The 16,371-nt window shown below is 41.1% G+C and overlaps 2 protein-coding genes across 2 annotated transcripts; one reads left to right on the top strand and one right to left on the bottom strand.

Annotated features, from left to right (window-relative positions):
- The first annotated feature begins 1,214 nt into the window (after positions 1-1,214).
- Positions 1,215-4,613, top strand: LOC118383994 (uncharacterized). Its single transcript, XM_035770355.2, has 5 exons — positions 1,215-1,878; positions 2,425-2,488; positions 2,627-2,671; positions 2,881-3,041; positions 3,262-4,613. Exons 2-5 carry the CDS (start codon positions 2,434-2,436, stop codon positions 3,994-3,996), a joined length of 996 nt encoding a protein of 331 aa, XP_035626248.1. The 5' UTR covers positions 1,215-1,878; positions 2,425-2,433; the 3' UTR covers positions 3,997-4,613.
- Positions 4,614-7,103: 2,490 nt separating this feature from the next.
- On the bottom strand, positions 7,104-16,292 carry cops6 (COP9 signalosome subunit 6). The gene is made up of 11 exons (XM_035767925.2): positions 16,129-16,292; positions 15,770-15,918; positions 14,825-14,950; positions 14,363-14,494; positions 13,847-13,935; positions 13,579-13,641; positions 10,278-10,325; positions 8,413-8,527; positions 8,227-8,319; positions 7,868-7,968; positions 7,104-7,616 (listed from the first exon to the last, which is right to left on the bottom strand). The coding sequence occupies exons 2-11, from the start codon at positions 15,900-15,902 to the stop codon at positions 7,476-7,478; spliced, it is 1,041 nt and encodes a 346-aa protein (XP_035623818.1). The 5' UTR covers positions 15,903-15,918; positions 16,129-16,292; the 3' UTR covers positions 7,104-7,475.
- Between the last annotated feature and the right edge of the window lie 79 nt (positions 16,293-16,371).

The following is a 16,371-nucleotide window of genomic DNA, read 5'->3' as shown; positions in this document are numbered from 1 at the left end:
GCAGGCTACTTACTGTATGTAGGTCACTGTCCCTCTGACTAAAATAATTGTGGTTCTGTTCATGTGGAAAGAAGAGCTGTAAAGGCCCCTGACACCTGGTTTGTTTTAGGATCAGTCTTGCTGTGTAGACAGTGTTTTATGCGTTCAGTAGCGCCTGTCCATGGTTGTCTCGCCTGTAACTACATTGAATACAATCGTGCATGTTTTTGTGAAACTTCTGCAATATAGGCCTATTAAAACCCGCAATGCAGGGAAATGTAAAATTATTCCGTAAACCTGAGTTGATAGCCCAGGCGAGACTTAAACATAACCCGAGTGTAATTTATGTATGGTCCACTGTTTGATTTGACCACAATAGGACAGCGTCGTCTCAACGTAAATTCTCCACCCAGCCAGGTGTTCGTTCAAATCCATCTCATCGAAATTATACACCTGTCGCAGAAAGGTGCTTATTTCCTCAAATACAACATTCGGCTGCAGGGTCGTGCACATTTTTGGGGGACGTGTTAAAACAGGGCACGCAATTATTTTTAGCTTGTCATTACAGCCATAAACGGGGATGCATTTTCAAAACGCAAGATAGGCTACAGAAATAAACTGCGTTTTACACCTGCATTTGGAGCTGAAAGTAATTCATGTTAACAGCCAATTTCAACTAGGGATATGTCACTCATCTGGAGTCCAGAGCAAGCAAAATCATATGGCCTAAGTGTGGCGGTTGCAGGATCGGATGGAAAGCATGTTTTGTCTGTACCGCACCATCACTTTGAAGGGAAATATCGTAATAAATTAGCCAGAATGTTACATCTTCATCCCATACTATTGAAGGCAGTACGATGTTAAAGCTCCTTATCTTTAGACATATCGCCAGTAGACACCTAAACTAGGCCCATCTGGAACAGGACAATTCTCAATCGCCAGGTAACTTATTGTTCTGGCAAAGATGCGTCCGTATTAGATTGCTAAACTGCGTTGTATATGGGTGATCAACGTAGACCTACTTTGTTTTTGCTAGGCAAAACTGGAGGAACTTTAACAAGTTCTTTCTGGTCACAAATCTGGATATGAGCGGCAATTTTTAGCGCCAATTGATGACTGGTCGGGTCAACAACCAACTTTTTGGTACTGAAGTATAGATGAGAATTTAAGGACGACTTGCGTGCAGTGGGTACAGAACAACTACAAAAATATAGCATTTTAGGGGAAATTATACCACCACCCAAAAGGGCATTTGGAGACGAAGGGGCATGTTAAATATTGCCCCCATTGGTGTACTTTAGATGGAAAAATGAAATCTATCAACAAAAAATTGAAAGTTTTATGGACATTTATTGTGTCCCTCGAAACTAACGGTTTCATTTGCCCTTTTTATTAACGACTTGGTCGGACAGTTCCTCTGATTTCAACACACTGCACACAGGCTTGTATATAATGTTCAGTTGTAGTGTTATTTTCTACACATTCTTGGCTTCATGCTATTGTAGGCCTAGATTGCTTGGGTCCACTTTTGAAAATTCTAGTTTTGCACTGATGAAAAGGCTGTAAGGTTTTTTCCTACCATGGCAATATTTTCCCCAGGGATACCCTGCTATTTCTACTCAGCAGGTAATGTTTCCTCCCAGACTTACTGCGAGTTTCCATTTGAAGTCAGGACCTTTTATGACTTTGCTGCTCACGTCCAGGAGTTTTTATTCTTAATTGGCGCCAGAGGCTCTGTATTAAAATAGCGTTTTAAAGGAAGGAGGAGACAATATTATTGTTTCAATGGTTTTGTGATTCTATTGGACAGGCACTCACACGTCAGACTGATTGACATGGAGACCTGTATTTATCACACCTACCCTCACCGGTACAGGAAAGACAGCAGCCCATGCACAGGTCAGTACGGAGTTTCTTCTTTAGCACATATGATCTGATAATTTAAGTAATATTATTCACAATAATCAGTATATTTTCTAAACTGCAGGAAGAGGCATTTTACACAGAAATTGTATCTCATCTCTCCTTTTATATATTTCCATGCTGTTAAATACCGAGGATAACCAAATATATGCTGATCGTTCACTGCTGTTTGAATGTATTTATTTGCGTTGTCATCTGGTATTTGGCATGCATGGTTTAATTGCATTTGGGGATTGGCTATTCTTAGAACAAACAGAGGAAAGTGTTTATATGTGAAGATCAGATCTTGAACAGTTCCCAAGTTTAACTAAATATATAAAATGTCATAATGTTACTTTCCCACTCGGGAATTAAAACAATGTGATATTTAGATTTTTAGTTTGAAACTGTTACAGGTCACATGTAAATACATGCATCTCAGTATGTACATTTAATTAAATCATGTATGTCAATGCTCACTGAAAAACAAAACAATTGAGGCATGTACAATGTAAGTGATAAAATGCAGTGGCTGGTTTGCAGGTGGTCAAGATGATTTCTCCATTGTGGCTGGTGGGGGCAATATGCTGTCTAACGTTGCTACCAGGTGGGATAACGTTATTTTAGGCTACAGGAGTTTGGTCAAATTAAAGTTATTGAAATTATTGTCCTAAGTAAATAGAAAATATTCAATGTGGAATTGGATGGTAACTGATAGAGTCTATGGCATGTGTATCCTCTGCAGTTTGGCTGGAAGCAAAGTCTCTTCTGAATACTATCAAGCAGGAAGGTAACTGAATGTTTAGGGGGGGGGGTGACATTTAAAGTTTTTTGCTTTTGAACTTCTTGATAAAATTATGTGTAGTACCAATGCTTTACTTTTGTTTGATACTGAAAGCAACATATCTATCTGTGGTAGTTATAAATGGTAGTTGGCCTCATGTCTTTCTCCCTCTGTGGCTTTGCTCTCCCTCTCCACTGATCCACCTGTCCCCACAGAAATGAGCCCTGTTAGTGATGTGAGTATTGATTCGGACAAGGCTCATGGCTTCCTGACTCACTCACGACCAAAGCGCAATGTGGAACCCAGGTGGTACAGAGGCAACCCTGACTTCCAGGCTTACTACCGCTACTACAATAGCATTGGACACACAGAGGGGGTGAGAGAGGAAAGAAAAACAATCAATAACACTCACACAATGCATGAACTAATGAAGCACTAACTACTAACTAATGAGGCACTGGCAACTAACTAATGAAGCACTAACCACCACTAAGAATAAATGAGGCATTTGTTTTCTCAAATTATTCCATCTCCCTCTGTATGATTGAAATAAAGACAAGATACATATTTTTTAAAATCTGTTTTATACCTCTCAGCTGTATGAGATTGACCGGATCAGGCTGCTGTACCAGCAGATGAGGCAGCTGGAGCATGTATACGGCCCCAACGCCTCACACTTCCAGAACAAACTGGGAGTACCCACCATCAAGAAGTGTGACCCGGCCATGGACAAAAAATGCAAAGCCCTACCCCCTCCCCCTCCTGCCCCAATAAAAAGCACATCTCAACCCCCTCCTGCTCCTGCCATCTCCCAGGCTGACGTCATGTACCTGTGCAATGCCAAGGACCCCCTCTGCAAGCCCCATATTGTCTACCTCCCCACCGGGGCATTGCCCGTACTGTGCGACCCCCGCTACCACCCCTCCTGCAACCTCCACAAGCTCCCTCCACCACCACCACCCCCAATGCTTAAAAAATCTGCCCCACAACTACCACCAACCGCCCCAAAAAAGTCATCTCCCCCTCCGGCCCCCATCCACACCTACAAGGGCATGGAGTATGACTGCAATCCCTACTGGGACCCAGACTGCCTGATAGACCACCCACCCAGACCATTCCATGGCAAAGCTGGCCCACCCCCTCCTCCCGTTGAGGAGGAACCAGCTGAGGCCTCGCCACCCCCTGCAGCCAGCAACAAGAAAGTGGCCCATCCCTATCCCTACTATGGCTACCCCTATAACTATAACTATGGGCATGAACTCTATGATCCAGTCCGCTTCCAGTACCCCTCACCACCTTATGATTCCCCTGATGATAGTGGTAGTGACTAGCTCATCAAAGCTCTAAAGGCAGCTTTACTTACGCCTCAAGTGTTTTGGCAATAATGAAAGAAGAGTTGTTTTCCCCTGAAGATGTAGATTTAGAAGGACGAAGCAGCAGAGACCATAATTATAGGTATTTGAGCTATAAAGCATGTAACCGTCTTATCAATGTTATGGGCAGGAGAGCAAACCTAATTGTACAGCAATGACCTGCAGGAGAGTGATGCAATATTACAATGATTGGAAATATTACGATGATAAGACTGATTTATTACTGTCCAATGCGCCATTGTCTATTCAGCATCCAAAATCATTATTCAATTACACAATTTTCATAGCAAAAAAAATAAAGTAAATATTGACTCATTATGAAAAATAAACTTTTAAAAAACTGTCTCTGGCTTGTCTCTCTACTGAACTCCGTTTGCATGTATACCACATGCCAGTATTGCTTGTTCTGCTAGTTACTGTAGGTTTTGTGTAATTAAAAGGCAAAAATGAAGTTACGTGGCAACAGTGAGAGCTTGAAAGAGAGGAGGATAAAATCCAATAGAGGAGGAAAGCTGACTCCTGTCTTTGCCATATGGCTGGTAAACTCGGGCTACTAAAGAAAAAGTGCAGGCTGGCGGTCATTATGTTGACATCTGCTGCCTTTTAATATCCAAATAAATGCTGACCTGAAACTGTCCTAACTCTGTTTCCTCCACCCCTTTCCTGTCTAATGCACCTCACACAGTACCCCCCCCCCCAAGGCCATGCACAGCAGGAACAGACTACATTTAAAAAAAAAAAAACATTTTTAACTGTAAACACATTGTCACCTCCGGCCAATAATCCTAAAAACCATGCTGACTCCACAGACCTGAATTTATACACTTGTTTTAACCTGTGGGTCTCTGTATTGTGTTGTGTTTGTGTATCTACTTGAGTACAGGCTACCTTTAAGCCAAGAACGTGGGTTTGATTCCAGCTGGGGTCACCAACACGAAAATGTATGCATGTATCACTAAATTCTTAGTCCTGTTTATACCTGGTTCTAACATACGTCTTTTTCGCTGATCTTATCCACATCCTGATTGTGCCCGCATTTTTAAACCGGATTACTGTAGATTTAAATACGCATTATGATCTGATCTTCCTTACCATCTCCGGAGGTAGTCAGGGGGACCCATTATGTCTGGATATCTTAAAAGTGTAGACGGATCTGGACAGTGAAATTACTTACTTTTTTTCTACTGTGTTATTGACTTGCTTATTGTTTACTCCATGTGTAACTCTGTGTTGCTGTCTGTTCACACTGCTATGCTTTATCTTGGCCAGGTCGCAGTTGTAAATGAGAACTTGTTCTCAACTAGCCTACCTGGTTAAATAAAGGTGAAAAAAAAAATAGTTATCATCCTTATCCTACCCTCTAAACGCAACTGACTTATGGCATCAATGTGTCTTAAAATAAATACATTATTTTGAAAGAGTAAACTACATATACAAAAGTATAGGACACCCCTTCAAATTTGTGGATTCGGCTATTTCAGCCACACCCGTTGCTGGCAGGTGTATAAAATTGAGCACACCGCCACGCAATCTCCATAGACAAACACTGGCAGTAGAATGGCCTTACTGAAGAGCTCGATGACTTTCAACGTGGCGGTATCATCATATGATACCACCTATCCAACAAGTCAGTTCGTCAAATTTCTGCCCTGCTAGAGCTGCCCCGGTCAACTGTTATGACTGGTAATGTGAAGTGGAAAGTCTAGGAGCAACGGCTCAGCCGTGAAATGGTAGACCACACAAACACAGAACAGGACCGCCAAGTGCTGAAGTGTGTAAAAATAATTTGTCCTCGGTTGCAACACTCACTACTGAGTTCCAAACTGCCTCTGGAAGCAACTTCAACACAACTGTTCATCGGGAGCTTGGTGAAATGAGTTTCCATGGCCGAGCAGCAGCACACAAGCCTAAGATCACCATGCGCAATGCCAAGTGTCGGCTGGAGTGGTGCAAAGCTCGCCACCATTGGACTCCGGAGCAGTGGAAATGCGTTCTCTAGAGTAATGAGCAAGGTCCATATAGAAATGGTTTGTTGAGATCAGTGTGGAAGAACTTTACTGCCCTGCACAGAACCCTGACCTCAACTCTATCAAACACAATTGGAACGCTGACTGCGGGCCAGGCCTAATTGCTTAACATCAGTGCTCGACATCACTAATGCACTTGTGGCTGAATGGAAGCAAATCCCCTCAATGTTCCAACATCTAGTGGAAATCCTTCCCAGGAGAGTGGAGGCTGTTATAGCAGCAAATGGGGGATCAACTCCATATTAATTCCCATGATACTGGAATGAGATGTTCAATGAGCAGGTGTCCACATACTTTTGGTCATGTAGGGTAGCCTAGTGGTTAGAGCATTGGACTAGTAACTGGAAGGTTGCAAGTTCAAACCCCCGAGCTGACAAGGTACAAATCTGTCGTTCTGCCCCTGAACAGGCAGTTAACCCACTGTTCCTAGGCCGTCATTGAAAATAAGAATTTGTTCTTAACTGACTTGCCTGGTTAAATAAAGGTTAAAAAAAATGTAGGGCCAGGATATCTGGTCACAATGCAGACACATTTTACTAATGCAATGGCTACAATCATAATGTGAATTAGACCAGGACAAAGGACGCATGTTAGCACCAAGTATAAACAAGGCTCTTGAGTAAAAGTGTCAAATACCAGTTATGTTACGAGTGTCTGTTCACTAGAGATGGACGGAAGCACTACTGTGTTATTATATACCAGGTGGTTTGAACCCTGAATGCTGATTGGCTGAGAGCCATGGTACATCAGACAGTATACCATGGGCATGACAAAACATTACTATTTACATTGTTAACCAGTTTTAGAATAGCAATTATGCACCTCAGGGGTTTGCGGTATATGGCCAATATACCACGCCCCTGGCTGTATCCAGACACTCCGCATTGTGCACAACTGCCATTAATTGGCAATATACCACACATCCTCTGGCCTAACTGCTTAATTCTATATTTGTTAATGAATATGAATGTTAGCTATAATTTAAATTGATAAATGGCCTTATGACTTTTTATTGGACAAACAAATGAAAATCCCAAGAAAAATCAGCAGATTATTTATTACTTACAGAAACATGGAACAACAAAACAAAGAAAAGGGGAAATTGTATTTTCTGTTCACATACATGAATTCATTAATGTGCATACTCACAAATGTTAACGTGCGAGTGAAAATGTGAGTGATTTTGTACACGGTTTCCTTCTTTCTTCCTGTTTGTGTGTGTGATTTTCTGGTATAGACAGGAGGCCTTTGCGACACTTCTAGCATTTGCTACCTTTGAAAACAAACTGGTTTGATGAGAACAACATTAACTGGTATCTGAGTGTGTGTCACAAGTGTTACTTAACATAAAATACAGACAAACAAATGGAAAAGCAGTGCTTGTGACCTCTCCCTCTTTCTCTGTGTCACTCAAAAGAACAGTCCTCTCATCCTCCGGCCGATGCCCTGTCTATCGTACAAGACATTGAACTTGTTGATGAACTGGTTCATGCTGTTGCAGGTCTTAGTGATGGTACCTAGGTAAGCCATGAGGCCCACGTCATTGCATTGCTGAAAAAAGTGAGAAGGAGATTAATATGCTTTTACAGTACTGTGCCAATCCATCCTGTCTAAGCATGCTCAAAATCATTACCCTTGAGTGATTTAAAGAAGGAATTTTGTTAAGGTTTTATTAATTCAAAACAACGTACGTTAATTATCCTGATTATGACATCACCAAGACTATAATCTAAAAACAATGGTGCGCACATGTTCACACCAAGAGCTGAGTTTTGCCAAGTGCCTAGGTGGGGATGACTTACATCATAAAAGTCAGTCTTGAATTTGATGGTGCTGAGAACAGGCAGTCTATGGCACAGGGCATTGGCTTCTCTGAGGATCTCGTGGTTAAATGGCACCTCTCCTGGTTCGTACCAAATCAGAAGGGGAGAGTTAAGAGAGCATGAGGGAAAAATATACACACAACACAACAGGTGAGATAAGATACAGTTGGCATATACCAAGGAGAAGAGACAGGTTTGAAAGACCATGTTTTTTTTTTTAAAGCAAGGGCTGGAAATTATATCGATGTTAGTATCAGCATCTTCTTTCCAGACTCACTTGAACATGCATTATTTTGGTCTTTCATCCCTCATCACAACAGAGTATGCAGTTCTCTCACCTGCTTCCACTGCTTTGACATATTCCAAGATGACTTTCACCCTGCTGTGGAGCATCTTAATTGCACTGTGTTGTGCTATGAGATGTTCGGCCACTGAACAGAAGAGACACACATAATGGCGTGAAGGTGTTTAAAAAATGCCTGTCAGACAGTGGGGGGTAAATAGGTCACCTTAACTACAGTTACCTGTTGAATTCTCCCCTGTGCCTGTGGCTGTCATGCGAGCCACGTGATCCACTCCGATTCGTTCCGCCTCTTCTGTGGCCAGAGTGTACCCCAGCTCAGCAAACAACATGGTCGCCTGGGATTGGTCAAGTCAGAAGGACAGACAAGCTTACAAATCAGCCACTTGTACTAATCACACTGGTGTGTTTCCACTAGCCAGTAATTGCCTTAAAAAATAAAGAAAAAAAGATCAACTAAGCCTATAAATAAAATGGTTGCTGGCCAAATTGACCAGGAGGGGAAAAAAAACAACGGAAGGCAGACTATCAGCGCATCACCCACTTATGGGAGAGCAACAGCCTCTGCCATATGGACACATTGATACACTGTGATCATTGGTGGTTAAATGAGCGCATGGAACTCAGATGGCTAATAACTTCAACTAATTCAAAATACATTAAACAATTCGGGTTCATTCAATCTCATTGATCTCTCTACTAAACCGGCCTGCCCCCCTTTCTATCTGTCCTGACTTGAGCTATCGCAACATTGTATCAAATCAATCAACTGTATGGAACTGAAAGCTGTCTCTAGCGAACTTGCAACAATGTATTAACTAGCCTATTCAGGACCCTCAAAATTTCCTGCACACTAGTGAGCTCAGGTCAGACAGCTGTTCTTGCGCAATGAACTTACTGTGTGAGGTGATGAAAATAAATGACTGAGAAGCTCAGCTTATTAGTAGTAGCTGTGGTGAGTTAAGACAATCAGAAATCAAAATGGGCACATTCCTACATTTGAGCCAGGTAGGCTACTTCAAAGCATCCCTCAACAAGACAGAAACCAGACCCATGTTCATTGCTTACATGGAGCACTTCAAATAAAAGACATTGACAAAATGTACAAAACTCCTAAATGAGGGTTATGAAATAAACCACAACTTCTTTCTCACAAGTTTAGCAGGTTGTGAACTCTGGAAACAATGTTTCCACTCTGAGAATGAGAACATAAATGACTGTAGTAACAAAATGCATTAACAGAAATGAATGTAACCAAATGACAGGGATTAACGGTACATTTACTACTGGTGACATATGTAATGGGGAATGTATCAAAATAAACAAATCAAAGAGAAAGCAATTCACACAATGGAACAACGAATGCACAATAATTGGCAGGAGATAGCTGAGTGCATTCTGGAAAGCAGAGCGCAGGCCTTCTGGAGAGACACAGTTATAGGCCATCTTCACCACACCCCCCTTCCCCTTGTCTCACCATTTAAAATTAAGACTAATTATCTTCACACATATTTTAGATACTTTTCACTGACAGCCGCCACTCAAATCAGCTAGACCTTTTGCCACGGCTGCAGTCTATAAAATACTTCCTCACATGCCATTTCTCTCCTGTTCTATTGGTTTTCATATCAACTTTCTTTCCTTGTCCAGAAGCAAAAGGCACAATCCTAGTCATATTAGCAACCCATTCTAGTTTTTGCATCATTAGATTCACCATCTTTCTAAATTTCTAACGGAGATTTTAATCTGTCATATACCGCTGGCATCAGGTGAGGTGTTTAGAATGGCGTTTTTTTTAAACCGCAAATTGCATTTTGGCAAATGTTTGAAAATTACTTTTTATTGGCTGCTTCATTACAGGAGTTGCATATTTTGTTAAGATTAATTACCATAATCTAAATGTGAATTCTGTCATTCTGAGCACCATGGTCGGACGCCCTAATGGGTTACGCACCCAATGCATACGGGTCCGGGAAATTTCTCAAATGGGCGGGAAATTAAAATCTTCCCGGTTACGTTGTCCAGCGCCACATTTTCCTAACGGAAACCCTGGTGTGTGTGTGTGTGTGGTAGGAGAGCTTGAGTTACCTCTCCACTGATGATGTCGATGACAGACTCATACACACTGACAGGGAGCTGGGAGAGATGGGACATGAGCTTCAATTACCACAAGTAGAAAAGCTATCTCTACCGCATCATAGCAATATAACTGAACGACATAAAAGTAACTAAAAGTTTCATTTAAGAATAATATTTGACACTAACATATACAGTACCATTCAAAAGTTTACACCTACTCATTCAAGGGTTATTTATTTATTTGTACTATTTGCTACATTGTAGAATAGTGAAGAAAACAAAACTATGAAATAACATATATGGAATCATTTAGTAACCAGAAATGAGTTAAACAATTCCAAATATATTTTTGATTGTTCAAAGTAGCCACCCTTTGCCTTGATGACAGCTTTGCACACTCTTAGCATTCTCTCAACCTGCTTTACCTGGAATAATTAACAGTCTTGAAGGAGTTCCCACATTTGCTGAGCACTTGTTGGCTGCTTTTCCTTCACTCTGCCTTCCAAATCATCCCAAACCATCTCAATTTGGTTGAGGTCGGGTAATTGTGGAGGACAGGTAATCTAATGCAGCACTCAATCACTCTCCTTCTTGGTCAAATAGCCCTTGTGTTGGGTCATTGTTCTGTTGAAAAACAAATTATTGTCCCACTAAGCACATACCAGATGGCATGGCATATAGCTGCAGAATGCTGTGGCAGCCATGCTGGTTAAGTGTGCCTTGAATTCTAAATAAATCAGACAGTTTCACCAGCAAAGCAACCCCACACCATCACACCTCCATGCTTGGAACCACACATGGGGAGATCATCCATTCACTTACTCTGCGTCTCACAATGATACGGCGGTTGGAACCAAAAATCTAAAATTTGGACTCATCAGACCAAAGGACAGATTTCCACTAGTCTAATATCAATTGTTTGTGTTTCTTGGCCCAAGCAAGTCTCTTCGTCTTATTGGTGTCCTTTAGTAGTGGTTTCATTGAAGCAATTCAACCATGAAGGCCTGATTCACAGTCTCCTCTGAACAGTTGATGTTGAGATGCTTCAGAGTTCAAGTAACAGACACATTTATTTGGGATGCAATTTCTGTGTCTGGTAACTAATGAACTCATCCTCTGCAGCAGATGTAACTCTGGGTCTTCCTTTCCTGTGGAGGTCCTCATGAGAGCCAGTTTCATCATGATGGTTATTGAGACTTCACTTGAAGAAACGTTCAAGGATCTTCAAATTTTCCGGGTTTAACTGACCTTCATGTCTAAAAATAATGATTGGCGGTCGTTTCTCTTTGCTTATTTGAGCGGTTCTTGCCATAATATGAACTTGGTCTTTCTTCTGTATACCACCCCTACCTCGTCACAACACAACTGATTGGCTCAAACGCATTAAGGATAGAAAATCCACAAATTAACTTAACAAGTGACACCTGTTAATTGAAATGCATTCCAGGTGACTCCCAGATGAAGCTGATTGAGAGAATGCCACGAGTGTGCAAAACTGTCATCAAGGCAAAGGCTGGCTACTTTGAAGAATCTCAAATGTATTTAGATTTGTTTAACACTTTTTTGGTTACTACATGATTCCATATGTGTTAATTGATAGTTTTGATGTCTTCACTATTATTCTAAAATGTAGAAAATAGTAAAAAGATAGGAAAAACCCTGGAATGAGTAGGTATGTCCAAACTTTTGACTGGTACTGTACAGTGGAAGTCAGAAGTTTACATGCACTTAGGTTGGAGTCATTAAAACTTGTTTTTCAACCACTCCACACATTTCTTGTTAACAAACTATAGTTTTGGCAAGTCGGTTAGGACATCTACTTCGTGCATGACACAAGTAATTTTCTCAACAATTCACTATATCACAATTCCAGTGGGTCAGAAGTTTACATACACTAAGTTGACTGTGCATTTAAACAGCTTGGAACATTCCCGAAAATGATGTCATGGCTTTAGAAGCTTCTGATAGGCTAATTGACATCATTTGAGTCAATTGGAGGTGTACGTGTGGATGTTTTTCAAGGCCTACCTTCAAACTCAGTGCCTCTTTGCTTGACATCATAGGAAAATCAAAAGAAATCAGCCAAGACCTCAGAAAAAGAAGTGTAGTGTTTCTAAATGGTAGGTACCACGTTCATCTGTACAAACAATAGTACGCAAGTATAAACACCATAGGACCCGTCATACCGCTCAGGAAGGAGACGCGTTCTGTCTCCTAGAGATGAACGTACTTTGGTTCGAAAAGTGCAAATCAATCCCAGAACAACAGCAAAAGACCCTGTAAAGATGCTGGAGGAAACAGGTCAAAAGTATCTATATCCACAGTAAAACGAGTCCTATATTGACAAAACCTGAAAGGCCGCTCGACAAGGAAGAAGCCACTGCTCTAAAACCGCCATAAAAAAGCCAGACTACGGTTTGCAACTGCACATGGGGACGAAGATCTTACTTTTTAGAGAAATGTCCTCTGGTCTGATGAAACAAAAATAGAACTGTTTGGCCATAATGACCATCATTATGTTTGGAGGAAAAGGGGGATGCTTGCAAGCTGAAGAACACCATCCCAAACGTGAAGCACGGGGGGTGGCAGCATTATGTGGTGGGGGTGCTTTGCTGCAGGAGGGACTGGTGCATTTCACAAAATAGATGGCATCATGAGAATAGAAAATGATGTTGATATATTGAAGCAACATCACAAGACAGTCAGGAAGTTAAAGCTTGGTCGCAAACGGGTCTTCCAAATGCACAATGACCCCAAGCATATTTCCAAAGTTGTGACAAAATGGCTTAAGGACAACAAAGTCAAGGTATTGGAGTGGCCATCACAAAGCCCTGACCTCAATCCTATAGAAAATTTGTGGGCAGAACTGAAAAAGCATGTGCGAGCAATGAGGCCTACAAACCTGACTCCGTTACACCAGCTCTGTCAGGAGGAATGGGCCAAAATTCACCCAACTTATTGTGGGAAGCTTGTGGAAGGCTACCCAAAACATTTGAGCCAAGTTAAAACAATTTAAAGACAATGCTACCAAATACTAATTGAGTGTATGTAAACTTCTGACCCACTGGGAATGTGATGAAAGAAATAAAAGCTGAAATAAATGATTCTCTGCTATTATTCTGACATTTCACATTCTTAAAATAAAGTGGTGATCCAAACTGACCTAAGACAGGGAATTTTTACTAGGGTTGAATGTCAGAAATTGTGAAAAAAAACTGAGTTTAAATGTATTTGGCTAACGTGTATGTAAACTTCTGACTTCAACTGTACATCGTCCATTCTATAAAAAAAATCTAAATGAGAAACTCACATCTGTGTGTTTGGTCATCGGGTTGAGCTTGAGGAAGAGAGGACTCTCAATTATCTCACACACCTGAAGTGAAAAGAGGAAAAGCCAATAAGGAAACAGCACACAGTTGGCCAAATAACCTCAAATGACTGACATTTACATCTTTCAAATCACAACAATTCACTGACCAATTACAGTAACAGTTACTTTTATCATGCCTTTAATTTCTCTCCCATGGAAAATGCCCAACCACATGGAAAATAAATGTATTCTCTTTTGCTCCACCTACCTGCTTGTGAATGTGGATGTCTGATTGGTCACAAGGACCCCCTGTGGTATACCAGCCCAGGAATTCCATGTCCTTGAAGACCTGTTTGACTGAAAGAAAGCAGAGGTCAGATGCAGTAGGAATTCCATGTCTTTGAAGACCCGTTTGACTGAAAGAAAGCAGAGGTCAGATGCAGTAGGAATTCCATGTCTTTGAAGACCTGTTTGACTGAAAGAAAGCAGAGGTCAAGAAGTCAAGTAGGTCCCCCCACTAATGTAATCTTATTCACTGTGACCTAAAAGGCAAAACTCATCCTAGACCAGCACCTATACAGAGGTTCAGTTCAATATATAACACCAAGGGCTTCAGGTACAAGCCTACTATGACATTTTTCCACTTCAGAGATGGTGGGAAACCATGACACGGCACATCAATCAATCACAACTTTTTATCTAGCACTTTCACCAATATCAGTAATCAATGGGGAGTGACATCTGACATTTTCTTTGTATGGTAGGTTGGTGAAATTAGACTCACACTGCTCCTCCTTGGTGTAGTAGTACTCCTTGTCAATGTGTGCTCGGTCATCTACCAATTGATGAAGCAGCTCAAAGGAGTTCATCACCTCAATGTTTCTACCCTCCTGCTTCCCGATTAACGCGCCAATCACTTGGTGAGAAGGAAAGGATGCAATGCAATATTAGGCAGATGGTTGGAATTGATACATATGTAGGCTATAGCAAAGCCCATTGAAATTGTGTCATTAACTGTAACCTCTCCCATGTATGATTCCCTTCACACTGTTGAGGTGTTGGTTCTCTTGTAGAGTCTTAACTACTTTAATTGATGTCTTAAAGTTGAAATACTTTGAAAGAAGTTTAGACATTTACAGAGCAATTTACTGAAAAAAATCTAAATATCTCTCATTCCCTTATTCCATGCCAAATGTAAGACTGTATACAACTATCGGTATTCTTGAAAACTGATCAGCTCACATACCCTGCATGGGCCGCCCCTCCTGGGAGCGGATGCGAATCCAGTGATCTGAGATGTTGAGGATGACCAGAGGATGCAAGGCAACAGAGACACTGCCGGTGACCCCAGAGACCATAACACTGGGGCTGGCTGTGGGACAGAGAGAGAGGGTGGGTTTCCTTTATTGTTAGTCATCTCTAAAGCCAAACGTAGCTAATATGGCCTTAACACGACCACCTGCCTCAGAGCAAACAAAGCATTTGTGTTCTTGTCTTTTATAATATATATTTTTTGACGATTGTTACAATATCCGTGTGCAGGTGAATTGGGTGGATTTGAGTAATCTAACTTTACAGGAAGAGTAACGTTACAGTGATGACTAGTTCAATTTAAAAAATGGCATTGATTCTATTCCTCAAAGCTTTGATTTTTCAACAATGCTATCCCAATCCACATTTTAAAAGATGCCATCATGAAACTTACTAACAGCTTAGAAAAATATAGGTAACTACTCGCTAGGTATAGAGGACCTGTTACTGCGCTGTTATTAAAACTAGCTAAGAAGGCAAAATAGTTAACGTTTTAACATGTTAACTGTTACCTAACCAGCAATCGATAAACTAACGCTAGTGGTTTACATTGTTTCGTTTAGTTAGGTAATACTGACGGACCAATCAATATGTGACGGCGGTTGAATTAGTTCGCTAACTAGCAAACATTAACTGCACTTGTTTGGAAATTGCATGTACCAGTAACGTTAATATACACACAAGTACTGGACAGTCACCTTATCTAAATTAACTAACGTTAGGTAGCCTCGCTGTAGTAACGTTAGAGAACGTATAAGCGAAATAATGGCAAACTAAATGCGCTAACACCATCGACAAATGAGTATAGTTTAAACCTACACAATATGTATACAACCTTATCATAATCAGATAAATCAATTGTGCTTTTAAAGGAAATTACCTGCCCCATCCACCTCCATTCCACCACCATTGCTCGTCGCCATCTTGTCCGATTTACAGCTGCGCAAGCCCAGTACGAGGCGTTTTTTCTCAAACGCCAACACGGAACCCAAACCGCGTACGCTGTCGTGCATACATTTATTTTGCCCCCTACACCAAATGTGATCACGACACTCAGGTTAAAATATCAAAACAAACTCTGAACCAATGACATTAATTTGGGGACAAGTCGAAAAGCATTAAACATGTATGGCAATTTAGCTAGTTAGCTTGCACTTGCTATATAATTTGTCCTATTTAGCTAGCTTGCTGTTGCTAGCTAATTTGTCCTGGGATATAAACATTGAGTTGTTATTTTACCTGAAATGCACAATGTCTTCTACTCAGACAATTAATTCACACATTCAACCGAATCGTTTCTAGCCATCTCTCCCCCGTCCCCGCCTTTTCATCTTTGAATTGATGGTGATTGGCATCTACACTTTTTCCAGGACAACCAGCAAAACATTTTGTCTTTCAATCACCCACGTGGGTATAACCGATATGGAGATGGCACGTGGGTACCAGCTTCTATAAACGAACGAGCAGATGGGAACCGCAGGA

This window comes from Oncorhynchus keta, chromosome 4 (assembly GCF_023373465.1).
Source record: "Oncorhynchus keta strain PuntledgeMale-10-30-2019 chromosome 4, Oket_V2, whole genome shotgun sequence".
Lineage (NCBI taxonomy): Eukaryota > Metazoa > Chordata > Actinopteri > Salmoniformes > Salmonidae > Oncorhynchus > Oncorhynchus keta.
This window is presented reverse-complemented; position numbering and strand designations above follow the sequence as displayed.

Bases quoted from the DNA above. Each gene is read 5' to 3' on its own strand.
- LOC118383994 (XM_035770355.2), top strand. From the start codon at position 2,434: ATGATTTCTCCATTGTGGCTGGTGGGGGCAATATGCTGTCTAACGTTG. The intron at 2,489-2,626 runs GTGGGATAACGT...TATCCTCTGCAG, and splicing joins CTGTCTAACGTTGCTACCAG to TTTGGCTGGAAGCAAAGTCT. The intron at 2,672-2,880 runs GTAACTGAATGT...CTGTCCCCACAG, and splicing joins GAATACTATCAAGCAGGAAG to AAATGAGCCCTGTTAGTGAT.
- cops6 (XM_035767925.2), bottom strand. From the start codon at position 15,902: ATGCACGACAGCGTACGCGGTTTGGGTTCCGTGTTGGCGTTTGAGAAA. The intron at 10,326-13,578 runs GTGAGTTTCTCA...CATCTCTCCCAG, and splicing joins CGATGACCAAACACACAGAT to CTCCCTGTCAGTGTGTATGA. The intron at 7,969-8,226 runs GTGAGAGAACTG...GGTACGAACCAG, and splicing joins TGTCAAAGCAGTGGAAGCAG to GAGAGGTGCCATTTAACCAC.